Here is a 27,577-nt window from a genome sequence, read left to right as displayed (position 1 = left end):
TATTTTTTATGATGGGCGATGGGGTGGAGAGACGAACATCGGGGCTTGGCGATCAGTCAGTGGACGGGGGTGAGTCGGGTGGTTCAGCTGGGGAAATTGTGGCGGGGGGAGGCAGCCGCGAAGATTCAGGCATTTTTTCGAATGCTGAAGGTGAAGAAGTTTTTTGGGATTCGCATGGGGCGACGGCGGCACGAGGGACTGAGCGAGACTCTTCAGGAGGTACTGGAGGTCTTTGATGAAGAGACCGTGGGCGATCTCGTGAGGAGCTTCATCAGGGCGATGCAGGATTTTATGGGGTTCTATGACTGCAAGTACGAAAAATTTGATGCAACAGATTGCGGTTTACGAAATGAGTTCTATTGAATTTCTATTGGGAGTCTGTTAGAGTTATGTTGGAGTTATATTAGAATTCTATTTAAAAAATATATTTGTTTTTTGGCGGCAGTAGAATTTTATCGTGACGTTTTGTTACGAGATGGTTTAAAGAAAAAATTTTGATTTTGATTTTTCTATAGAAATTCTTCGACATAAATTTTCCAGGTTTTTCTATGCTATATTTTTGGTTTTTTCTTGTAATACAAACAAAGGTAAAGACAGTAAAATCTTGCGCAAGAATTGTTGAAGAAAAAATCGCAACAGAATGAATTACGAAGAAAATCAATATTTACAGGCTATTTTTATAAGAAAAAAACCTCTGATATTTAAAAACGTAGGGAAATTAACTCTAATTTTCAACAGAATTGATGAAAAAAAACAAATAGAATTTTTCGTGAAGACTGAGGATTCGAAAAAAAAGCTCCTTTCTAAAGAAATTTTTTTGAGTTCTGTTGGAACTCGATGAGAATTATATTGGAGTTCCATTAGAATTGTATTCAAAATTCTATTTATTTTTTGCGTTAATTTTATTGGGGATTATACAACTTTTCGGTGACATTTTGTTGAAAGATACTTTATTTTAAAAAATCAGTACCTTTTAAAAGTCTATAGAAATTTTTGGGCATAAATTTTCTCCATTTTTCACGCTGTTGTTGAATTTTTTTTCTCATAATAAAAAAAAAGAAGAAAAAATTCACGCCCAACATATTGTTATAGAACTCCAATAAAATTCTTATAGAGCTCCAATAGAAATTCAATAGAATTCCTTTTCTTTAAACATCACGGAGCATATTGAAAGTCTATTCAATTCCTATTGGAAGTCTGTAAGAATTATATTCGAGTTCCATTGGAATTCCATTTAAAAAATCCATTTGTTTTTTGTGAATTCTATTGAAGATTATGTAACTTTACCATTACATCTCGTTGACGGATATTTTGTATTAAAAAAATCAATAGATTTCGATTTGTTAAATTTACTGCATTGTTCACGCAGGTTTTAATTTTTCTGTTCATAATAACAAGAAAAAATTGAAAAATTCCTGCACAAAAATCCTTACAAAACTCTAATAGAATTCCTATGGAGTTCCAATAGAAATTCAATAGAATGTTTCGGAGGAAGCACCAGGTTATTCTAGTAAATTTTTTCATACGTTCGTAGCTCTGATTTCGAGCATGATCTTCGGATTCAGCAGATGCGGGAGAGGACTTTGGTCTCTTCCCCCGAGTGGATTCCAATGGTTCGACGGAATTTGATGGTGCGTGGGGAGGAAGTAGTGTTTGCCGTGATGGATTTGCTTGTTGATCTGCCTGGTTATAGTCTGCGGTGCTTTGATAATGATACGAAGAGAGAAATTCAGCGGGCGGTCAATAATGTCATGCCGTTCCATTATGGGAGGAATTCGGGAGGGTTCACCGTACTGGGATATGGAAGGAGTGATCAGGAAAGGTAATTTTGAGGTTTGTTATGTGGAAATTTTGCGGATGGATATATTATTTCTATAATTATGTTGGTTCGAGTGAAAAATTACAGACTGTGGAACAATTTAGTGAAGAAATGTAGATTTCTTTACGAAATTCTCTTGGAGTTCTATATGGGAATTTTATTTGAACTGGCGCCTTTCTCCAGTTAGATTCAAAATTCCTTTTTTCAATTAACTATTTATAATCATTCTTATTGCAAAAAGCAATACGATCGATGAGAATCATATGTCCCAGTTTATCAGCTGTTAAATTTTCATATTACAGTAAATGATTCGCCCATGTTCTAATTCCTACGCTCACTGAATAAGATTTTAATCATAATTACAATTCAATTCCTTCTAGAACACACTTTAGAGTGTGAATTTCTGGAACTCAATGTTTGTTGATACTCTGGTGAAAGTGCGTGCTCACACTGTTATCAATTTTTAATTAGTTCACACGGCAATTCAATTAATCTATTGTTCATCTCATCATAATAATTCCGGGCTTAGAATATTGTCATCTCGTGTTTTCAGCACCAAATTAAAAATTGAAATTTCATTTGGAATATTGAGTCACAGCTTCTTCTCATTCATATCAGAAATTTTGTGTTTGGATATTAATATTATTTATTCAAAGTGAAAAAATCGATGATAATTTTCACTATATTGCATTCAGATTCTCCTATCCTTAATGTCAAAAATGTGAGATAATCTCATAATTCTACCGATTAATTCTAATCAACTTTGTTCGAAGAAAACTTTAGTAAACGCAATATTAAGAAAGTAGAATTATTCTATTTTCCTCCGACCTAAATGATTCGGACAATTATCATTCGTTTATTCATGTTTCATAGAATGGCGAGCTTCATGAAAATTCGACGCAAGATGATATTGTACTAATGAAAACTTGAAAAATTCATGTCGAATTTCTATGAAAAATTTCTGAACAGAAAAAGTCGTACAGAAAGATGAAAATCTACTGACTTTTTCGATGAAATAGTTTCTAGTAAACATTTTCTATAGAACATCCTGCAGTTTTTTTATTAAAAATTGCCGAAAATGAATAAAATTTTAATGGAACTTTTTTGCGCATGATGTAACAAAAATTTAATTTACGTTTAAATAATGGTGTTTTCCTGCTTTATTAGAATGACTGAAGTCGAGTGGACTCTCCACATAACTACCATAAAAGGATCTCCCCAATTTCACTCGTCGAACAACCCTCTACCCCCGATAACCGAAGAAGCAAATCCCGTAATTTACGAATTATCAAATATCTACATTCCGAACTCCAACAATTACGTCGCTAAAGCTCTTCTCAAGGTCTCCAACAGTTGCACTGTATCTATGAGACTACAAGCTAGCTACCCCAAGACGAGAATTAAATTGAGAGTTTCGAGCGAGACTTCAGAGAGATTGCAGAAAGTTTGTGGAGGCTCTGTTGTCCTTCTACCGGTGGTGAATCTGACGGATTGCGAGTTAGAGTATTTAATTCACGCCTTTGTCTTAGGAGACACTTGGCCGCTGACGGAGGACGAGTGGAGGTGCGTTGAGAAGGCGAAGAGGGATCTTGAGCAGAAGATTTTGATGGAGAGTCCTTCGAGTTCGCCTGCGCGAAGTTTTGTGAGGGAAAAGAGGAGTTCAAGAAAAATTATTGATTGTTTATTGGAGGGTCCTTGTTGGAGCCTCCAAATTTTGTGTGATCCAAAGATCACTGTCGAGGGGTGATAATTTATGTTAATGAAAATATAAAACAATTGATTATGAAATTATGGGGAGCTGAATGAGGCAATCGTTTTCCGCACAATTGCGATTTTTCGTTGATTAGAAAACCTAACGAATTCTCTAGAAAATTCTATAGGAATTCTCTGGGATTTCTATAGGATTTTCATTGGAGTTCTATTGAAAAATTCTATTCGTTTTTTGCGCGGATTCTATTGGATATTCGATAAGAAAACGTCAATAGATTTCGAATTTCTGTTTGAATTTTTCTCTTGAAATTTTTTCTATAAGAATGCTTGGGCATCAATTTTCCAAGTTTTTTCCACTCGGATTCTGCAATGCAAAACAAAACAAAATTCAGCGGAAAAAACTTAGAAAATTTGTGCTCAGTAATTCTAATAGAAAAAATTTAAGAGAAAAATTCAAACAGAAATTTGAAATCTATTGACTTTTTCTATTGAAAATCCAATAGAGTCAGCCCATAAAAAAAATAGAATTTTTCAATAGAAATTCTATAAAAATCGCATGGAATTCCTATAGAATTCCAATAGAATTTTCTAGTGAATTCGCTAGGTTTTCTATTGAATTTTTTCATGCGTGCATTCATTAAAAACATTTATTACTGGTGTGGAAACATCACAGGGCATATCTCGAGAATTTCTCAATGGTTATCGAGATATTCCAAGTGCGAGTGGCGCCTTCCTCTGGAACCAGAATTCATAATGTTCACCAATAGGTCGAGATTCCCCCATTCACACCCTCAACATGATTATTTCAGTTTCGCGAAGATACCACTAGAGAACATGAAATTCTACAAACGAAAATGTTGTGGAAATCCCAAGACCCGGGTAGATCAGAGCGCGGAAAAAATCTTCAAGAACAATTCCGCACGGAAGTATGCATTCAACCTTACGATTCCGAATTGTACGAGGGTGAAGGGGAATATCAGTCCAATCTAGCCACTAATGAAGAGGTTCGAAGGTTGAGTCCCCCTCGGGACCACCGAAGACTACCCCCTCTCAATTTATCATTGTTGCAAGATGCACCAGACATGCGGACAATATCTCAGGAGCCAGTAAAGAAGAAAATACAAAGAAGGAAATTATTGAAATTCGAGGAGAAATCTAGACACCTGATGCAGCATCTGGAGATGGCGATGATTTCCTCGTTGAGAGTGACGACAAGATAATTTCTCTGGTTGTGAATTATAGATCTTGGGTCAATAAATAAATTTTCGGCAATTGTCTGAACTTTGTAGGGACCGGTATATTGGTTTTCATTGAGCTAGATAGGAGACATTAGGACGAACATTTTGAAAGAAAAAAAATGAAATCGATACGCGGGTTTTGGAGATATTCGCGAAAAACGATTTAAAAACAAATCGCTTTTTCTCAGGAACTATCGAACCGATTGAGTTGATCTTGTGCAGAGAGTTAGTCCTAATTGGGACCTATACATTGACAAAATTTTAGATTTTTTGAAATTTGTTTAGTCAATTTATTACTCGATTTTAACAAACTTGATTTCCTAAAAATGGCGGGGGGGGGGACGACGACATACAAACATGGTTGTCAAACTTCGTATTTTTACGTTTTAGACCATTCTACATATAGACCCGATCAATTAGCCCCGACCAATTAGGACCTCTAAAGATGGTTTTGAACCAGGGGAGACTCCTAGACCCCATTGTCCTCCTAGACAATGATGTCACAACTCTGCTTTTCAATTGAAAACAGATATCATCTTTAGAGATATTTGTCATGTTTAGAGGCTCTAGCACGTCATTTCTCGACCCGCTCTTTCGTTTGAGCCCAAAAAAACATTCATATCTTGTCTGGCATCTCTGCGACAAACTCTGGTCATCAACTCTGGTTTTCAGTTGAAATTGGAATTGTTAATTTACCCAATAATAGGAGTGCATTGACGATTTTTTCTTAACTCGCAAAAATCTTCAAACAATTTGCTACCGATTGGTGATAAAATTTTTTGGAAATAATGAAATAGGGGAGATAACGCCTTTTTTTTCAGGGGTGATTTTTCAAAAATTTATTTTAAAAAAAGTACTAAGTAGCAAATGTTTTTTATTAGCTCGCAATTTTCTTCAAAACTACTTCAATGAGGAAAAAAATAAAAATTTGGAATATCTATACATGAGGGGCTAATTGATCGGATCTTTCTACATCATTTCCAATGAAAATTAGGAAATGTGAAAATCAAAGGATTGCAAAGCTTCCATTCGCAAGCAAAACGAATGGATTGAGCTCATTTCCGTTTCTCTATTTTCCATAAGAGTGGAGTTGACTCTTGTTTATTATTATTATTATTATTATTATTATTATTATTATTATTATTACTAGCTGAATTAAATTATGTTACATTATTTTATTTTATTGTCTCCCAAGTTCATCTTTCAGATTAAATTAATTAAAATTTTTTAATATCTTAGTTTTAAGATTCGCTGTAGATTAGAGGGAAAAAAGAAATGTAAAGAGAAAGATGACCATAAAAGAGCAAAAAAAATATTTTTGGATCAATATTTTCTAAGTGCTGTGGCAATGGGAGGGAACGGGCAAAATTTGAATGCAACTTTTTAGCTTTGGGACAGTTTACATTCAGGACCAAAATCGTGGCTACGACACCGAGAGTCAAAAGAATTTTTCATCACCTTGGATATCAAAATTTGGACCTCTCACCCATAAACATCCATTTTTGGAATATTTGCCATCTTTCAATTTTGCTGAAACTTTTCTCATTGGTTGATAGGGTGCTCATCAATAGTTTACAGTTGAAAACAGAGTCGTGGCAACAATACCGGGAGTCAAACGAATTTTTTCGTTGACAGAAAAATTGATTTTCCGGTGACCGTGGAAACCATCAAAATCGTCGGGTTTCCCTTTAACTCGGCGAAAATATCCACAAATTCTATCGAAATTATCGTATCATCTTAAGGGTATTATGGCGGGGGCCATAGTTGGAAAAAAAGCAGAGAATTCAATGAAAATTGCTGAACAGATTATTTGATCCATTTCAAAGCCGTGTGCAAAATGTGAAGACCCCTACTTAAACAATAATAATAGGAATCATTTTTGAAGTTGCTACTTATACACGCGGTTGAATGGGGCATCGGTAATTTTTGTGAATTTCCTACGTTATCGATAGATCAATAACGTAGGAAAAGCACTAAAATTACCGAGTGCTTTTCCTACTTTATTGATCTATCGATAACGTAGGAAATTCACAAAAATTACCGATGCCCCATTCAACCGCGTGTATAAGTAGCAACTTCAAAAATGATTCCTATTATTATTGTTTAAGTAGGGGTCTTCACATTTTGCACACGGCTTTGAAATGGATCAAATAATCTGTTCAGCAATTTTCATTGAATTCTCTGCTTTTTTTCCAGCTATGGACCCCGCCGTAATACCCTTAATGAGAATGAATCAATGAAGTTACGGAAGAGGTCATCATCGGAAAAACAGAGAATAGTATTTTTCCGGCCTGTTGCGATGGGGTTTTTTACTCGTGTGACATTGGCCTCCGAACCGTAGGCGAGGAGTGGCCAACCACACGAGTAAAAAAACCTCATCGCAACAGCCCAGGAACAATATTTTTGTAGTGATTTTCAAGTTTTCGAGTTTGGGAAGTATGTAATACCAATTCCCAGACGAGAAATCGTGAGAAGCAGTACAGAAAATCGATTTTTGATGTCCGTGGACAACGTTAAAATTGCTTTTTTCTATTATCACTGCGAAAACACCCATAACTTCGATGTCTGCTATTCTATTTTGATGAAATTATAATCGTGTCATTTTAATTATTTCGATTGCAGCGACTGAATGAAGTGCCGAAGAGATCATCATTGCATGAATCCATGGAAAACGTTAAAATCGTCCATTTTCTCTCTAATACTACGAAAATACCTACAAATTCGATGCCTGCTATTACATTTTGATAAAATTATCATGTTATTTTGGTTATGAGGAATGAATAAAGTGCCGGAAGAGGTCATCATTGAGAAAGCAGAAAAATCGATGTTTCGATGTCCCCGGAAAACTTCAAAATCGTCNGGGTATTATGGCGGGGTCCATAGTTGGAAAAAAAGCAGAGAATTCAATGAAAATTGCTGAACCGATTATTCGATCCATTTGAAAGCCGTGTGCAAAATGTCAAAACCTCTACTTAAACAATAATAATGGGAATAATTTTTGAAGTTGCTACTTACACACGCAGTTGAATGGGGCATCGATAATTTTTGTGAATTTCCTACGTTATCGATAGATCAATAACGTAGGAAAAGCACTAAAATTACCGAGTGCTTTTCCTACTTTATTGATCTATCGATAACGTAGGAAATTCACAAAAATTACCGATGCCCCATTCAACCGCGTGTATAAGTAGCAACTTCAAAAATGATTCCTATTATTATTGTTTAAGTAGGGGTCTTCACATTTTGCACACGGCTTTGAAATGGATCAAATAATCTGTTCAGCAATTTTCATTGAATTCTCTGCTTTTTTTCCAGCTATGGACCCCGCCGTAATACCCTTAATGAGAATGAATCAATGAAGTTACGGAAGAGGTCATCATCGGAAAAACAGAGAATAGTATTTTTCCGGCCTGTTGCGATGGGGTTTTTTACTCGTGTGACATTGGCCTCCGAACCGTAGGCGAGGAGTGGCCAACCACACGAGTAAAAAAACCTCATCGCAACAGCCCAGGAACAATATTTTTGTAGTGATTTTCAAGTTTTCGAGTTTGGGAAGTATGTAATACCAATTCCCAGACGAGAAATCGTGAGAAGCAGTACAGAAAATCGATTTTTGATGTCCGTGGACAACGTTAAAATTGCTTTTTTCTATTATCACTGCGAAAACACCCATAACTTCGATGTCTGCTATTCTATTTTGATGAAATTATAATCGTGTCATTTTAATTATTTCGATTGCAGCGACTGAATGAAGTGCCGAAGAGATCATCATTGCATGAATCCATGGAAAACGTTAAAATCGTCCATTTTCTCTCTAATACTACGAAAATACCTACAAATTCGATGCCTGCTATTACATTTTGATAAAATTATCATGTTATTTTGGTTATGAGGAATGAATAAAGTGCCGGAAGAGGTCATCATTGAGAAAGCAGAAAAATCGATGTTTCGATGTCCCCGGAAAACTTCAAAATCGTCGATTTTTTCTTTAAAACTGCAAAAATATCCAAAATTGAATTTTTCCCACTGCAGTTTGATAAAATGGATATAAAGAACATTAAAGAATGCAAATCGAAGATGATAACTTTTATGCGAATATTATATAGAATTGGAGAAGAGCCTTGGGGAAGTTTATAGCTTTCGCCAGCTTCATCGCAGTGCCACCACGTGGCTCACGAACTTCCATTAAATTTTATCGAATTAGAAGCCAAGAAATAAAATTTATTCTCTAAAAAACTGTCACAGAAGGAAATCGTCAACTCTTGGGTATTTTTATGTTTCTGTACTGAATTTCACATGCAAAGGAATTTTTTAAAATAAAACGAGTGGAAAATGGCTCTTGAAAACCACCTCTTGAACATCCAGAAAGATTATTCATTTGAATCAAATAAAGTTTATGTAACACTCCGATTCCATTGAAATGTTCAATAGAAAATATTTTATATAAAAAATCAATAGAATTCCATTTTTCTGTACTATTTGTTGTATTGAGATTTTTTTTGTAGAATGTCCTCGGCTCGAATTTCCCAAGTTGTTTTTATTTGGTTTCCTTTTCTTTCCTTTTCACGAAGTCGAAGACGCGCTCCGCGCGTCTGACAATTAATAGATATTATATGCTTCATTACGTTATTATTTGAGTGGATTAGAATCAACAAGTTCTTTCACGTATACAAATTTTTATAGTATTACTAAGGAGAAATTTGTCGGCAGCGATGAAAACTTCTATTTCAAATCCATCATGTTTTTCTTGTTACAAATGGATGGAAATTTCCATCGAGAATCACTAGGAGATACAGCGAAAGCTGCGAAAACTTGCATTAGGGAGCGAAGATTTCTGGGATTTGCCATAAAAATCTAAGGAAACTTTCACTAAAATACCTTGAAAAATTCGTTGAAACCCATGAAAACTTCAATTGAGAATCAATACATACTCCGTTGGAAACCGCGAACACTAACATTATCACCAAAATCAGTATCATTATCATCACCATGTATGCTATTTCCCTTTCAAAACAGAAAAATCGAGCCCAAAAAATATGCAGAAAATATCTCAATAGAGAAAATAGTTTAGAAAAATTAAATTCTATTGACTTTTTTATAGAATATTTACTATTTACCATTTCAATAGAATCGGCCAAAAATTGATGAAAATTTTAACAGAAATCCAATAGAATTGTCTAGCCAATTCGCTCGGCTTTTCTATTAAATTTTTTGATGCGTGAATTCTCAATGATGTGGCTTTGAACACCATTCAGGGAGAAATTATTTGTGAAATATTTGATATTGGGTAGATATTTCGGGATTCTGATTATTAAATGCTCAAGAGCAGTAGCTGAACGCGGAGATGAAGGGTTTAAATGTCTTATGCTTCGAAAAATATTCCACGTTCACGTTTCTCGGTTTTATTGGATGAGTCTTTGAATATAATAAAGGGATTCTTATTCTCTATTGAGATGTTCACTACATTGTTGGAAAATTACTTTTGAAATTTCAAGTAAAAAATCGTAAAATTTTTAACAACAAACAATTTACATGGAATTTCCATTGATCCTGTTATTGATAAATCAGTCAATGTTCTTGAATATTCAATGAAATTTGATTTCTCAGGTTCATACGACAATAAAAATGACTAAAAATCAAGAAAATTCAGGCAATTTTCCTTCTAAATTTTCACTCTGTTTCTTAATTTTTGCGATAGGTATGAAAATCCAAATTGTCATTGAAAATTCAATGATCATTCATAATGAAAAACTTAATTTTATTGAATTTTCAAGATGAATTTCAATTCAATTTCAGAATATTGAAAACTGAAATGCATCTGTTACTTTAATTTCAAAAAAATTTTAACATTGTATAGAAGATCTTTCACATACACTTTCCCTTTTATCTTATGGTGCATAAAAGAAAGAAAAATGCAGTGTAAAAAACTTGGAAAAAAACCATTTCTCTTACCCAAGCAGCACAGTTCTGGAGGGTATCTGCAAGTATACCAAAAAGGCTGTCTAATGTCTGTCCAAAAAGGTAACATGTGTCTAGAAGTTACCTAGAAGTTAACTAAAAGTTATCGTATGACTGCAAGATACCTTTTGGACGGACATTAGTCTGCCTTTTTGGTATACCCAAGTAGCAAACCTTGCAAAAGATATCTGAAAGTATACCAAAAAGGCAGACTAATGTCCGTCCAAAAGGTATCTTGCAGTCATACGATAACTTTTAGTTAACTTCTAGGTAACTTCTAGACACAAGTTACCTTTTTGGACAGACATTAGACAGCCTTTTTGGTATACTTGCAGATACCCTCCAGAACTGTGCTGCTTGGGTTACTTTCAGATATCTTTCGCAAGGTTTGCTACTTGGGTAGATACCGAGATGATGGCATTTTGTGTGATCATGTGACATCAACGCGGCTTCATTAACGACTTTGCTACCGAATTCAATTTTCGCATTCATAAAAATGATGAAAATTGATCATCGAACTTCAACTAAATTCTGAGTGTCATATCAAGTGAAGGGTTATTTAGAATTGAAATAACGATTAAACACAGTTTTATTATCGTAAAAGTAATTAAGCTTTATTCAGCAACGTAATGCGACAACGGTCGAGGCACAAGTGATGCATAGTACGAGCCCAAGCAGCACAGTTCTGGAGGGTATCTGCAAGTATACCAAAAAGGCTGTCTAATGTCTGTCCAAAAAGGTAACTTGTGTCTAGAAGTTACCTAGAAGTTAACTAACAGTTATCGTATGACTGCAAGATACCTATTGGACGGACATTAGTCTGCCTTTTTGGTATACTTTCAGATATCTTTCGCAAGGTTTGCTACTTGGGGGTAAAAGGAGACTGGCGTAGGGCGCCACTTTCAACATCAAGTTATAATTTGAATTTTCACCGGATGACCCGAAAAGTGAACTTTAATTCACACATGAAAAAATTCTATAGAAAACCTAGCGAATTCGCTAGAAAATTCTATTGGAACTCTATAGGAATCGTATGGCTTTTCTATAGGATTTCTATTGGAATTCTATTTGTTTTTTGCGCTGATTCTATTGGATATTCGATAAGAAAAAGTCCATGAATTTCGAATTTCTGTTTGGAATGTTCTCTTGAGATTTTTTCTATAAGAATGCTTGGGGATCAATTTTCTAAGTTTTGTTCCACACGGATTTTGTAATACAAAATAAAACAAAATCCAGCGGAAAAAACTTGGAAAATTTGTGCCCAGTCATTCTAAAAGAAAAAATCTCAAGAGAAAAGTCCAATAGAAATTTGAAATCTATTGACTTTTTCTTATCGAATATCTAATAGAATCAGCGCAAAAAACAAATAGAACTTGTCAATAGAAGCCCAATAGGAATCCTATAGAAACCCCATAGAATTCTTACAGAATTCCAATAGAATTTTCTAGCGAATTCGCTAACTTTTCTATTAAATTTTTTCATACGTGTTGCCGTGATGTAAATTGAACATTTCAATTGAAACTAAGAGATAAAAATCTCTATCAGTAGCACAAGTCCACGATACTGTACCATTGTTCGAGCCCCTCTGACTATTTGTGATGGACCGAGGGATCGATATTCTTGGTCGTTTGTATACGCTCGAGAATAGACGGGAAACTGTCCGGAATTCTTTACGAGATAATAACTTTACTACGCTCCGGAGAAATTGATGGATAAAACTTGAAATTATATGCAACCATAAAAAAGAAAGTACTAAAATGTCAGTAATAGATTGGAGTTTGATGACTCTTCAAAAGAAAAAATGTAGAGACACTAGTAATTAGCAACCGACCAGATGATTCTTATTAATAATTAACGAGTGAAATGATAGACTAATTATTGCCAATAAAATAACACAAACTCACCTGATCGATGATGAAATAATTTCTGTCATCATTCAATTCGATCATCCCGATCCGAAAATTTGCTCAATGTTTGGACGAATCAACTGCAGTCAGTGTCTGTTGCAGACTGAATCACATCTATGTACATTAATATCTCTGTCAATTCTGAGTAACGTTTTCCCTCCGTAGGGATATCGATTGAAACGTATAGAAAATGTATAGGTCGGTATCAATTAATTAGAGGGTGCACTTACTCTGTATTTCTAGCATCAATACTATCATCATTATTCATCAGGTCAATTGATTATTTACTTTTCAATGCATTTCAATTACAGCATAGTGCATTAATAATTAGAGTTATGAAGGGAGCAATGGAAGCAGGTCTGAACGATTTTTTATGGAAGATATTTTATGAATTTTTTAATGATAAACCGGAATTTCTATGAAACCACTATTCTGCATATAAATTTCTATGGATATCTCCCATTATTGGTTCGGTTTGATACCTTAAAAATTGTAATTTTCTTGATATTAAAAATACCTTTTTTTTTCAATTTTATTACGCGCAAAAGTCAAATTTTTTTTTAAGTTTTTGACCATTTTTTTTTTGGTTTCGGAGAGGATAAAAAATATTTTCCGTCCTTCAATACCTATCTCTGACGTAAATTTTCCATTCTTTCGAATGAGCATGATTTCAATTAACTCATACCGTTGGAAATGGGATAAAATAACCAGTAAGGTTTAAAATTACATACTGTATACCTCCTTCCCCCTTTTTGATTACTGATTTTCTTTTTCTCTTCGTTAAACCGACTCGTTTTACGAGAAATCCCTCATTAAAATTTATCGAAAAATTAAGGTAGGACTCACTCCATTCTATCCATTTTTTTTGTCGTTTATTTTTTTATTTCTTTCCACTACAAGTTTTCACTAATAGTTCCGTTATAACTAAAACTCTTTTATAATTTAAAAAAGTGTCGAAAGCCAAACAAAATTTTTACTGAAAGAATAGGGGGAAAGTTTATAGGGAGAAATAGGCACAACTGCAGAGATATAAGGGAATCCGTAAAACTTTGCTGACAATTTTCATCGATTAGTTATGATTGAAATTGATAGTCATTTATTTTATTTAAAAATTCTCAAAATTAATTAAGCTTGTTTCGATATGTAATATGTCCATAACATAACGCGTAACTATCGTGATATATGAGAATATATGCGAGTTTCATGAAGCGCAAACATTCTGAGATTTAAGTCATTGAAAATAATTTACTTCCCTCAAGTAAATACGGTCTACATATGAGGAAATTTTGCTCTCAGTATACCCAGAAAACAATTTTTGCCAGTGCCATCTAAAATTTAAGAGGACATNCTAGAATTCTTCATAATTCGTAATTCTCAATTTTCAGGTCCATACGGTACTGAAAAACCATGAAAATTTTGAAAATCCAGGCAACAACTTTTCTGAATTTTCGAATTATGGAAAATTCAAGCTTTCATTGAAAAATCAATGATTCTTTAAAATGAAAAACCCAATTTTCTTGAATTTTCAAGATGAATGAGAAATGTAGTGNGGTCTCATAAATCCTCACAGTGTGAATGTTTTTTTAGCACACGTTAAAAATGCCTCGACTTAACTATTTTCAGTTCTCTTGCGTCAACTTCCCAATGAGATAACAAAAAACAAATTCTGCGGAAAAAATTTGATAAATTCATGTCCAAGCATTTTTATAGAAAATATCTCAATAGAATAAATTGCTCAGAAAAACCAAAATTTATTATTTCAATAGAATTTTTTAGATTTCCTGATGAATCAAACCCAGAGTTAACTCTGGATTAATGCAAATTTCCCAGAGTTTCTCTCTTTCTTCGTTGGGTTTTTTTCCATAAATCCAGAACTGACCCATAGTTAACTTTGGGTTTGATCTATAAGGGTTACACAGTAAAAAAAAATCGGTGTTGCTGTCTCTGGTTTGAGGGGTCAAATATTCCAGTGTTAAACTTAACTCTCTCACCCGGAATGTGGTACGGAGTTAATTTTTATTTTTCACACTGAACTGTGCTGATTAATATGTTCATTTTGACACCATGGCAGTGTCAATTTTCAAATTGACACCGGAAAATGTCGTGGACTTATTTTTACTCCAAACATGTTTAATTAAAAACATGCGCAGAGAAAATGCGGAATTTTCCAGTTGAATCGCTCAGAAACTAATCGAATTTTCTAGCGAATTCGTTACGTTTTTCTGTGAAATATTCTCGTGCTTGTGTTCTTTCTTCTTTTTAGGAAGATCTGAATGAATTCGATTACATCCATGTATCACGAGTTTGTATCTCTCGAAATATTAAGAGACGCTGAGCAAAAGTCACCCATGTCTACATGAAGTAAGTTAATTATTCCGAAATTATGAAAAAGATGACATTTCCGCAGGTGTTCCTAGCTGAATACATTCCAAGCAATGAACCCGAGCAGAGTAACCCCCTGGCTTGTAAAATTGTGGACACGTCGAAGGCACCCAAGGATTTTATTAAAAAATTTCTTCCCCGAGAGTTAGATATTTTAGCGAAATTGAACCATCCCCACGTGGTCTATGTAAACAACATTTTTCAAAGACGATGTAGGTACTTCATCTCCATGAGGTTCGCGGAGAACGGCGATCTTCTTGATTTCACGTTGAAGAATTAAGCTGTGGATGAAGGTCAAGCACGAGTTTGGTTTAGGCAATTGTCTTTAGGTATTTCTAATAACTAATTTTAAAAACTTGAAAAGCTGGAAAATTTAATAGAAAAACTTGGCGAATTCGCGAGAAAATTCTGTTGGATTTCTAGTTCGGTTCGACAATTATCTTTAAGTATTTTTAATAACTAATTTCCCAAAAAAATAGTGATTTTTTTTTGTCAATTGAGAATAATAGAGTGGAACAATGCATCCATGAACTGATCTATCTCAAGTAAATCAGAATCGGATGAAGAATGGAACTTGAGTGACTGAAAAACTTAATAGAAAAACCTAGCGAATTCGTCAGACAATTCTATTGGATTTCTATTGAACTTCCTATTAGTTTTTGGCCGATTCTATTGGAACATTCAATAGAAAAAGTCAATAGAATTTGATTTTTCTGTAGAACTGATTCTACTGAAATATTTTCCATAGGATTTCTTCGGCTTAATTTTTTCCAGTTTGTTTGTTTGATTTTCTTGATGAGAAGAAAGGAAAAATAGAATGAAAAAAAAGGAGAAAATTTGAGCCGAGGAAATTTTGTAGAAAATATCCGAAGAGAATAAGTTACATAGAAAAATCGAAATCTAGATGATTTTTTCCATTGAACATTTTAATAGAATTGGCCAAAAACTTATCACTAATAGACTGTTCAATAGAAATCCAATCAAATTTTCTAACAAATTCGTTGGGTTTTTCTATTGAATTTTTTCGTGCGTGAAATCACCCTCACGTTCATTAAATTTTCCTGGATCAACGGAGAAAAAATTCACTGTTCGTCTGGCACTTTCTCCCCCAGATACTGTGAAAAAGTACTCAAAATCGAGTTCAGTTCATAATTACTTGATTTGTTCGGTAATTTTTTTTCCACTTTCTTCTCCGTGTAATAGAATTTCCAATAGAAGTCCAATAGAATTTTATAGCGCATCCGGCTGTTTCTATAAAATCTTCGCGGGTGGGAATCATCTCTCATAGGGCGGCATGTCACTCTTATCTAGCCTCTCTTGGTATTAATAAAGATTTATTTGATCCTCTAGCCAGAAAAAATATTTCTTTTCTCCTTTTTTTGTGTCATCCGATAAAATACACACGATTTCTGAATTTCCATTGCATAAACTGAAGGCCTGCAGTACCTCCACGAAATGGAAATAGTCCACCGCGACATAAAATGTGAAAATGTTTTCCTGACAGCCAATAATAACGTGAAATTAACGGATTTTGGTTTCGCACGTTATATAATCGACTCAAGAGGTAAAAAAGTCTTGAGCGATACATTCTGCGGTTCCCTGATATACGCTGCGCCGGAAATTCTGCGAGGAGCTCCATACAATCCAAAAGCGGCAGATATGTGGTCCCTCATAATTCTCAATAAAGCCATGCCATTCGATGAGCCGAATCTTAAAAAATTATTCGAAATTCAGACCAATCGCAGGTGGAAGTTCCGGAAGAAAGTGGCTGACAGTTTCAGTGAGCAAGTGAAAAAGTTGGTGACAAATCTTTTGGAGCCAGAAGTTACGAAGCGTCGGACTGCGGATCAGATTATTCACGACAGCTGGATTGCCATGGATCCGAGATTAGTCGTCATCACACCTGCGGAACAAGCAGCTCTCAATAATCCTTGCTAATGCATGCTAATGTTTATTTAAAAAACAGAATATTGTATTATATTTTGAATTAATACTTTGAACATTTCATAGTTGCATAGAGACGATCAGTATCCACAAAAAAAGAGTCGATAGGTGAAGGCTCGAAGGTTGAAGAAGTCACCGTGCTCAGGGATTATAGAAAAACAGTGATATTCGCACATTTACGGGAAAGTCAATCAGTGACTTTGTGTTCGATTTATTTGATTTGGATTTTTTTACTTCGCAGACTCTGAGTGCTTCCGCTATCGATAATAGAAGTCTTCCGCGAACTTCCGACATGAATCACCTGGGGAGTATTATCGGATAGTTGTAATGATTGATAGTATAAGGTTTTGGAAAGAGAAAATATGAAAAAATAAGAGGGAATTATGAAAGAATGTCATGAAGATTGGGATTTTATGAAGCGATATTCTGGGGCTCTGGACAATGCTATTGAGGATCGAAAGAAGAATAAAGAGAAGTTCAGAAGACAATCGGTGGATTATAAACTCTCGTATTTATTCATTCGGAATGCACATTATATTACATTGTGAATTAATACTTTCAATCGCTCATAGTTGTATAGAAATGGTAGGTGAAGGCTTGAAGGTTGAAGACGTCACCACGCTCAGAGATTCTGAAAAAAAAAAGTAATATTTACATGCACGGAGAGAAATGTTCAGTAAAAATTACGGAACTCACAATTCGCTCACCGATTACGGAATTGACTCAGAAAATTTAAGTGATGGTATCGTAATTTTTCACAGGAGATTCAGGTAAAAATTACGGAACGCTTTGGAAAAATTTCGTCAGAATTCCGTAAAATTTCCTAGAACCACATTTCGCTCCGGGATTACGGAAAAGATACGTAATTTTTATTGAATATTTCTCTCCGTGTATTCATTAAGGAGTCAATTCTAATACTATTTTTAATTCCTTCGGGATGACTATTTATTTTGCTTCGCAGACTCACTGTTAGAAAATTACTCTTGAAATTTCAAGTAAAAAAGCTTGAAATTTTTAACAATGACAAAGTTCCATGAAATTTCTGTAGAATTCTTCATTGACGAATAAGTTAATTCCTTGAATATCCAAGTAATTCTCAATTTTCAGGTCCATACAGTACTAAAAAACCATGAAAATTTTGAAAATTCAGGCAATAACTTCTCTGAATTTTCAAACTATTGAAAATTCAAGCTTTCATTGGAAAATCAATGATTCTTTAACATGAAAAACCCAATTTTCTTGAATTTTTAAGATGAATGAGAAATGTAGTGAAGGTTTTCATTTCAAATTTAATTCAAACTTACAACATTGAAAATTCAGATGACATTGTGACTGAAATTTCAAAAAATTTCTAACAGTGCTTGGAGTTCTTCCGAGTTCGTAGTTCATCTGTTTGCGGGAGATTCAGCGGATAGTTGAAATGATTTCACGAGATGTATGGTCAGAACATCGGTTTTTCTACTAGTTTTGGAAATAGCAATTATGAAGAATTAGAAGGAACATTATGAAAAAATTATGTGGTGTTTGAAAATGAAAAATCATGAGGAATTCTTTAATTTCCCTTTCAATATTTTCACGGTCAGAATATATGCACCTACACTGTTAAAAAAGTTTGTAAAATTATTATACTTTTGCTGCATCAAAGTGTGGTAAAATTACAAATTCGATGGTAGAATCGGTATTTACTATATTTTTGTATGAATATTGCAGTCAATATGTGGAATTTTACTACAATATATAGTGAAATTACTACAGGGGATTGTAAAATTATTATTCTCGTGTATGAATTTATTTGTATTTGAATTTTCGAATACAATTACCGGGAAAATTGTACTTTTCCAATATTTTTGCAAGACACACGTGTATTAAAATTACAATTTGTCCTTCAAATTTACAACAATAATTTAAGCGTTCCTTCAGAACTGAAAATTTCAAGTACAAACGGGAAAATTATTATACTTTTTCGAAAATTTTAGGATACTATCTTTTAATTTTATAATTTTTATTGCTTCTCAACATCTTTTGAAATTTAATTTTTAACCAACAAATAATAGAATTTCAGTCAATTTTTGAAATCTCAAACAATAGACTTTGGCTAGGCGNTTCCAAGCAATGAACCCGAGCAGAGTAACCCCCTGGCTTGTAAAATTGTGGACACGTCGAAGGCACCCAAGGATTTTATTAAAAAATTTCTTCCCCGAGAGTTAGATATTTTAGCGAAATTGAACCATCCCCACGTGGTCTATGTAAACAACATTTTTCAAAGACGATGTAGGTACTTCATCTCCATGAGGTTCGCGGAGAACGGCGATCTTCTTGATTTCACGTTGAAGAATTAAGCTGTGGATGAAGGTCAAGCACGAGTTTGGTTTAGGCAATTGTCTTTAGGTATTTCTAATAACTAATTTTAAAAACTTGAAAAGCTGGAAAATTTAATAGAAAAACTTGGCGAATTCGCGAGAAAATTCTGTTGGATTTCTAGTTCGGTTCGACAATTATCTTTAAGTATTTTTAATAACTAATTTCCCAAAAAAATAGTGATTTTTTTTTGTCAATTGAGAATAATAGAGTGGAACAATGCATCCATGAACTGATCTATCTCAAGTAAATCAGAATCGGATGAAGAATGGAACTTGAGTGACTGAAAAACTTAATAGAAAAACCTAGCGAATTCGTCAGACAATTCTATTGGATTTCTATTGAACTTCCTATTAGTTTTTGGCCGATTCTATTGGAACATTCAATAGAAAAAGTCAATAGAATTTGATTTTTCTGTAGAACTGATTCTACTGAAATATTTTCCATAGGATTTCTTCGGCTTAATTTTTTCCAGTTTGTTTGTTTGATTTTCTTGATGAGAAGAAAGGAAAAATAGAATGAAAAAAAAGGAGAAAATTTGAGCCGAGGAAATTTTGTAGAAAATATCCGAAGAGAATAAGTTACATAGAAAAATCGAAATCTAGATGATTTTTTCCATTGAACATTTTAATAGAATTGGCCAAAAACTTATCACTAATAGACTGTTCAATAGAAATCCAATCAAATTTTCTAACAAATTCGTTGGGTTTTTCTATTGAATTTTTTCGTGCGTGAAATCACCCTCACGTTCATTAAATTTTCCTGGATCAACGGAGAAAAAATTCACTGTTCGTCTGGCACTTTCTCCCCCAGATACTGTGAAAAAGTACTCAAAATCGAGTTCAGTTCATAATTACTTGATTTGTTCGGTAATTTTTTTTCCACTTTCTTCTCCGTGTAATAGAATTTCCAATAGAAGTCCAATAGAATTTTATAGCGCATCCGGCTGTTTCTATAAAATCTTCGCGGGTGGGAATCATCTCTCATAGGGCGGCATGTCACTCTTATCTAGCCTCTCTTGGTATTAATAAAGATTTATTTGATCCTCTAGCCAGAAAAAATATTTCTTTTCTCCTTTTTTTGTGTCATCCGATAAAATACACACGATTTCTGAATTTCCATTGCATAAACTGAAGGCCTGCAGTACCTCCACGAAATGGAAATAGTCCACCGCGACATAAAATGTGAAAATGTTTTCCTGACAGCCAATAATAACGTGAAATTAACGGATTTTGGTTTCGCACGTTATATAATCGACTCAAGAGGTAAAAAAGTCTTGAGCGATACATTCTGCGGTTCCCTGATATACGCTGCGCCGGAAATTCTGCGAGGAGCTCCATACAATCCAAAAGCGGCAGATATGTGGTCCCTCATAATTCTCAATAAAGCCATGCCATTCGATGAGCCGAATCTTAAAAAATTATTCGAAATTCAGACCAATCGCAGGTGGAAGTTCCGGAAGAAAGTGGCTGACAGTTTCAGTGAGCAAGTGAAAANAATTGTAACAGCCTCGGTCTAACATTTCAGCGATGATCATAATCCACTTCGAAGTAAAAATTTATTGTTTCATTCTATTGTTGCAACATTTACGGGACGTTACCAGTGCATTCTACGGAATAAATATATGATGAATACTCCAGTTACAGTGACTATTGCTTGACGATTGCTTTTCTTTAATCCAAAAAATGTCGGCTTTCCCGGAATTATGGTAAGTCTAATTTTTTTTCTCATTATATATGATCCACGGAATTCAAATCCGTACTGATTGAAGAATTTCGAATTTTGGGAACTTCTGGTTAATTGCTTTCNTTGAAGAAGTCACCGTGCTCAGGGATTATAGATAAAAGTGATATTCGCACATTTATGGGAAAGTCAATCAGTGACTTTGTGTTCGATTTATTTGATTTGGATTTTTTTACTTCGCAGAATCTGAGTGCTTCCGCTATCGATAATAGAAGTCTTCCGCGAACTTCCGACATGAATCACCTGGGGAGTATTATCGGATAGTTGTAATGATTGATAGTATAAGGTTTTGGAAAGAGAAAATATGAAAAAATGAGAGGGAATTATGAAAGAATGTCATGAAGACTGGGATTTTATGAAGAGATATTCTGGGGCTCTGGACAATGCTATTGAGAAATTCAGAAGACAATCGGTGGATTATAAACTCTCGTATTTATTCATTCGGGATGCACATTATATTACATTTTGAATTAATACTTTCAATCGCTCATAGTTGTATAGAAATGGTAGGTGAAGGCTTGAAGGTTGAAGACGTCACCACGCTCAGAGATTCTGGAAAAAAGTCATATTTACATGCACGGAGAGAAATGTTCAGTAAAAATTACGGAACTCACAATTCGTTCACCAATTACGGAATTGACTCAGAAAATTTAAGTGACGGTATCGTAATTTTTCACAGAAGATTCAGGTAAAAATTACGGAACGCTTTGGAAAAATTCCGTGAGAATTCCGTAAAATTTCCTACAATCACATTTCGCTCCGGGATTACGGAAAAGATACGTAATTTTTATTGAATGTTTCTCTCCGTGTATTCATTAAGGAGTCAATTCTAATACTATTTTTAATTCCTTCGGGTTGACTATTTATTTTGCTTCGCAGACTCACTGTTAGAAAATTACTCTTGAAATTTCAAGTAAAAAAGCTTGAAATTTTTAACAATGACAAAGTTCCATGAAATTTCTCTAGAATTCTTCATAATTCGTAATTCTCAATTTTCAGGTCCATACGGTACTGAAAAACCATGAAAATTTTGAAAATCCAGGCAACAACTTTTCTGAATTTTCGAATTATGGAAAATTCAAGCTTTCATTGAAAAATCAATGATTCTTTAAAATGAAAAACCCAATTTTCTTGAATTTTCAAGATGAATGAGAAATGTAGTGAAGGTTTTCATTTGAAATTTAATTCAAACTCACAACATTGAAAATTCAGATGACATTGTGACTGAAATTTCAAAAAATTTCTAACAGTGCTTGGAGTTCTTCCGAGTTCATAGTTCATCTGTTTGCGGGAGATTCAGCGGATAGTTGAAATGATTTCACGAGATGTATGGTCAGAACATCGGTTTTTCTACTAGTTTTGGAAATAGCAATTATGAAGAATTAGAAGGAACATTATGAAAAAATTATGTGGTGTTTGAAAATGAAAAATCATGAGGAATTCTTTAATTTCCCTTTCAATATTTTCACGGTCAGAATATATGCACCTACACTGTTAAAAAAGTTTGTAAAATTATTATACTTTTGCTGCATCAAAGTGTGGTAAAATTACAAATTCGATGGTAGAATCGGTATTTACTATATTTTTGTATGAATATTGCAGTCAATATGTGGAATTTTACTACAATATATAGTGAAATTACTACAGGGGATTGTAAAATTATTATTCTCGTGTATGAATTTATTTGTATTTGAATTTTCGAATACAATTACCGGGAAAATTGTACTTTTCCAATATTTTTGCAAGACACACGTGTATTAAAATTACAATTTGTCCTTCAAATTTACAACAATAATTTAAGCGTTCCTTCAGAACAGAAAATTTCAAGTACAAACGGGAAAATTATTATACTTTTTCGAAAATTTTAGGATACTATCTTTTAATTTTATAATTTTTATTGCTTCTCAACATCTTTTGAAATTTAATTTTTAACCAACAAATAATAGAATTTCAGTCAATTTTTGAAATCTCAAACAATAGACTTTGGCTAGGCGTAAACGAAATCATAAATTATACTAAATAGTTGGGAGAAACGTTAAAATAAAACGTAGAAATAAAATTTTGGACAATAGTCCTCTTTTTTCTTATAGTTTTCACGTGAGGAAAATTCCCCATTTTTTGCTACCCGGTTACGGCATCTCCAGACAGAGTCCTGGTGGTCACCACATGTGCGCGTAACGAGACCGCGTCATCCTCCGGTCCGCTTTCCTTTTTTTTGTACATAGACTTTTCCGTATGCCTTTTCTTGGCCAATTGCAGTCTGGGGAAAATACTTTCCAACCAATACAATTTTAGAAATTCCTTCCAACCCTGAATTGCAAGGCCCATATACCACCTCATGAAAATCTTAAACTTTAGTCTTCTCCGAACAGTTCACAGATTCGTCTCGTAAACTTGGTGATAAAATTTTCTTATAAATGAAAAAGATCTTTAAATTCATTAAGAGAACGTTTTTCTTTCAATCTCGAAAATTTCAACGAAAATGCTTTTGAAACCCCAATTTTATGAAACTGCCGATCTTTTCTTCTAATACGTTATTACCACAGTGAACAGTTCATTATTATAGAGTGACTTATTATGGATTTTTGTGAGTGATATTATTGGGAAGCTGAGAATTATACTGGACGCTGTAGCGGAACAACGCAGGTAAATAAAAATTTCCTCCATCATTCGGGTAAAAAAGATAACAATGAGTTCTGAAGTAGAGTTTTTAGACATCCCGCAAGTAGATTCCTTTCAATTCCCTTTAATTTTTCTCAAGTTTGACATATTTTAGGATTTTTCATTTCTTTGTTCATTCGGTTTTTCCAGAAGAGAATGTTGTTCAGCTCGAGAAACAATAAAGCCTGAAAACATACATAATTTTTTTTTCTCCGAATATTTTGCTTTATTTCAAACATAATTTTGCCACGGTTTCAGTTCTATTATCGACAATTTGGAAGGCTAGAATTCGATTTTTTCTTAAAAATTATTTTTCCGTTGAAGACAAAAAAAAACCATAGGTACAGTCCAACCTCTACGCGAGATACGCCAGAGACTGTAGAATTCCCAGAACTTGTCTTTTATTTCGCCACTACTCTGTCGAGAGGAAAGGGGGGACAATATTGTAGCCCAAGTGGATCTTTTCATCATGAAAAAAAGACTGCTTTTGTTGTAATCTTGTAGTGATTCCCAGTCCGAATACATCATAGGTGCCGGGAGTCATAGAAATTCATTTAGCCGAAGAAAAAAAAATTGATTTGTTCTGAGGTATTGATATCCTGTACTCACCGGCGATATATACAGTCCTTAATTAGTCATCACACTCTTATATGGTTCCCGCGTAGTGTATAACGTATGAAATACAATGAGACACCCTGTACAGAGTCCGTGAATGTAACTATCGCAGCTTCATCTAATGTAGAGATTGGACTGTTAGTACACCGAATTAATAAACATTGAAATCTATATTTGTTTCCTTTAGGCATCATAATGTTCCAGTGCAGGTTCTGCGATTACTCGACAAATAAATTCCGGGACTTTTCAAGCCACAGAAAATTACATGCAAGTTTGAATGGCAATTTCTTCTGTGGATATAATCGAAATTCCATTGATATCAGTCATATTTCGACTCATCGTTCTTCATTTTCAAGAAAAAGAAGATGAGTTATTTCGATTTGAAGAAGTGAGTATGACCAGAGTGCTTCATATAGAATAATTGTCCTTGATTAATTGGCCTGTATTAACTCATTTATAAATTCGTTTTTTCAGGAGAACTTGACGGATGAACAACTCCTGGAAAACATTCCGAACCTCACTCCTGTTCTTGTCATAAAAGGTAAACATAATGTCGTTGTGAACCAGATTTGCGATCCATAATGACATCCCAGGCAATAATATGCTATTTCTCATTCTCAGGGCGATCACTTTATGACGAGACTGCAACACACGCAGTGGCACTGGACAAGAAAATCTTGATCCCAGTGAACGGAGTTCTTGATGGAATTTTATTGCTGTTCTCCCTTTACTACGTTTTCAGAGTTCTGTACCCAGACACACTCTCCCGTACTTTGGAATTCATTCAGAGGTATTTTTTCAAAGAAATATATGTAGATACGAATCATATTTAGAGAAATAATAATTCATAATTGTTGAGTCATTCGGAAATTCCTGATTCATCTTGTCGTTATTGCCAAAATGCTTATTTCACAATATAAAATATGAAATTCTGCATTCCAGATGTTTGCTCAGAATGAATCCCAAAACTGGACACAAGAGAGCATCAAAAAAACAGAAGGCAACGCCTTTTGACCTGAAAGTCAAGAAATTCATCGATGGACTCCAGCAATATATAGAACATCCCTAAAAGCATGAAGCTCACCATATCAGCATATTTTGAACGGAGGAAATTAAAATGGGAAATCAATGAATTATGCTGAAAAAATTCTTGCTAGATCTTTGCTAGGGATAGTTTGAGTGCCATTATTATTTCGACTAATTTCAGTCAGATTCATGATGAATTTATGTGCAATTTCCATTTAACAAAAATAATTATGAAACATTATGAAATAATTTAATGACTTTTCCGAATATTAATGGATTGATTTTACTTTCTCAATACTTTTTCTTAATAAATTTATTGGTGTTGATCGTGAGAATTGTAATGTTTTGTTCATTATTCATATTTGAAAATTATAAAAAAAAAAATCCCAATACCTACATGAGAATATCCGAATATAACTGTATGATTTTTACCATACAATTTTAAATAAAAATTATTGCACTCAAGTAGTAAAATAGTAATTTCGGTATGAGAAAATTCCTACAGTCCCATGTAGCAAAATTCTGATAATCTCATTTAAGTAAGTTGGAAAATTACCACAGGTAAATGTAGTAAATTTACAACACGAATGGAATAGAATTGCTCTTCTTATGTAGTAATTTTACAATATTCGTGTATGCGAGTATTCCTTTTTTTTCCTAGAAAATTCTCATATGATAACTGTAAAAAAAGTGTTGTAATTTTACCACACTATGTGTGAATAAAACTTCCAACATTTTTGTTAGAATTTCGGGTCAAATTTTTTTAACAGTGTATAAAATTGTAACAGCCTCGGTCTAACATTTCAGCGATGATCATAATCCACTTCGAAGTAAAAATTTATTGTTTCATTCTATTGTTGCAACATTTACGGGACGTTACCAGTGCATTCTACGGAATAAATATATGATGAATACTCCAGTTACAGTGACTATTGCTTGACGATTGCTTTTCTTTAATCCAAAAAATGTCGGCTTTCCCGGAATTATGGTAAGTCTAATTTTTTTTCTCATTATATATGATCCACGGAATTCAAATCCGTACTGATTGAAGAATGTCGAATTTTGGGAACTTCTGGTTAATTGCTTTCAGGATAATATTCGCAGTCTTAGCTGTAGCTTTGCCATTGCATGGGGAATCTGAGCTCATGAAACCACATGTCTGTCTCACAGAGGAATGTCAAGAGATAGCGCAGATGTATGCCGAAACAATGAATGAAACCGTCGACCCATGTGAAAACTTCTACAAGTACAGTTGTGATGGTTGGGCCAGCAAAAACCCAATTCCAGACTATGCAGTTTTCTGGAATCGTCCCAGTTCCATGCGTCTCGCGCACGAGAAACGTCTGAAAAGTACTAAGACTCTTCTATTCTACTTTATCTTCTTTGTTCACTGAATGTGTGAATGAATGAATAAGAGAAAAAAAAGTAGCGGAATTAGCAAAGACCTTTAGAATCGAATTCCATCGAATTCTCTACGTTTTTCTATGAATCTTTTTTTTTTGCGTGCAGGTATGCTGGAGAGCTCGCCGGAAGTCACTGATATTCTTCCGATTCAGCAAGCGAAGAAGTTCTATCAGTCATGTGTGGACATCGGTCAGTATTCGAAAATTGTAAACTCTACTTACACTTAAGGATTTCCTACTATTTATTTAAGTTTAAGGATATCCAACTACTTTGATTATTTTTTCTCCAGTGAAATGTTTTTTTACTTTTGTAGTCGAACATCAGAGCTTTCATTTGTGCCCCATATGACTCCAAGTTTTCGGACATTTTACAATGATTTTATTATTTAGGCTGTGCAGGTCTGAATTTGAATCTCGACATTGAACCGTAAACAATCAATTAACAATCATAAGGAATCAATTTTCCACCGTAACAATTATTTGTTCAGAATCGTACCAAATTTATTCATATTCAGAATTTTACCAGAAATCGATTTTAGGCCTAAAAAAATACGGTTTTCGAAAGTTTAAACAATTTCAATTATTTATTTATAAACAATGAATCTTTAAAAAATAATGATTCTGTGCAAAATGTAATTTGAACGATGCTGCATATTCATGATTTTTTTCAAATTTATCTCATACAATTCAATTAACAAATTTAATGATTGAAAATGGTTGGATGTATAGTAGGCAGGCTCAAAAAACATTTGGTCCGAATTTCAATTGGCAAGTTTATAGAAACGAGAGCTCATTAGTTCAAATGACTGTGTG

General features: G+C 34.0%; 3 protein-coding genes and 1 pseudogene across 4 annotated transcripts; all 4 read left to right on the top strand.

Annotated features, from left to right (window-relative positions):
• Positions 1-15,024: 15,024 nt before the first annotated feature.
• On the top strand, positions 15,025-17,641 carry LOC107047714 (annotated as a pseudogene).
• Positions 17,541-20,835, top strand: LOC107047713 (testis-specific serine/threonine-protein kinase 1-like). Its single transcript, XM_015270515.1, is given in 3 exon segments — positions 17,541-17,561; positions 19,058-19,346; positions 20,453-20,835. Coding segments are annotated over 3 exon segments (693 nt in total).
• A 2,328-nt stretch (positions 20,836-23,163) lies between these two features.
• LOC107047747 lies at positions 23,164-25,696 on the top strand. 2 transcript variants are annotated; one of them, XM_015270574.1, is made up of 5 exons: positions 23,164-23,705; positions 24,523-24,723; positions 24,810-24,876; positions 24,957-25,125; positions 25,278-25,696. In XM_015270574.1, the coding sequence occupies exons 2-5, from the start codon at positions 24,613-24,615 to the stop codon at positions 25,402-25,404; spliced, it is 474 nt and encodes a 157-aa protein (XP_015126060.1). In that variant the 5' UTR covers positions 23,164-23,705; positions 24,523-24,612; the 3' UTR covers positions 25,405-25,696. The 2 variants fall into 2 exon arrangements, with proteins under 2 accessions (XP_015126060.1, XP_015126061.1); XM_015270575.1 differs by having other exon boundaries at positions 23,164-24,723.
• Positions 25,697-26,249: 553 nt separating this feature from the next.
• On the top strand, positions 26,250-27,113 carry LOC114841672 (endothelin-converting enzyme 2-like). Its single transcript, XM_029126734.1, has 4 exons — positions 26,250-26,349; positions 26,452-26,711; positions 26,871-26,954; positions 27,079-27,113. The coding sequence occupies exons 1-4, from the start codon at positions 26,327-26,329 to the stop codon at positions 27,111-27,113; spliced, it is 402 nt and encodes a 133-aa protein (XP_028982567.1). The 5' UTR covers positions 26,250-26,326.
• The last annotated feature ends 464 nt before the right edge of the window (positions 27,114-27,577 follow it).

Source organism: Diachasma alloeum, unplaced genomic scaffold (genome assembly GCF_001412515.2).
Source record: "Diachasma alloeum isolate Michigan unplaced genomic scaffold, Dall2.0 Dall_scaffold_78908, whole genome shotgun sequence".
Taxonomy (NCBI): domain Eukaryota; kingdom Metazoa; phylum Arthropoda; class Insecta; order Hymenoptera; family Braconidae; genus Diachasma; species Diachasma alloeum.
Note: the sequence above shows the minus strand (reverse complement) of the source record. Positions and strands in the feature narration are given on the sequence as shown.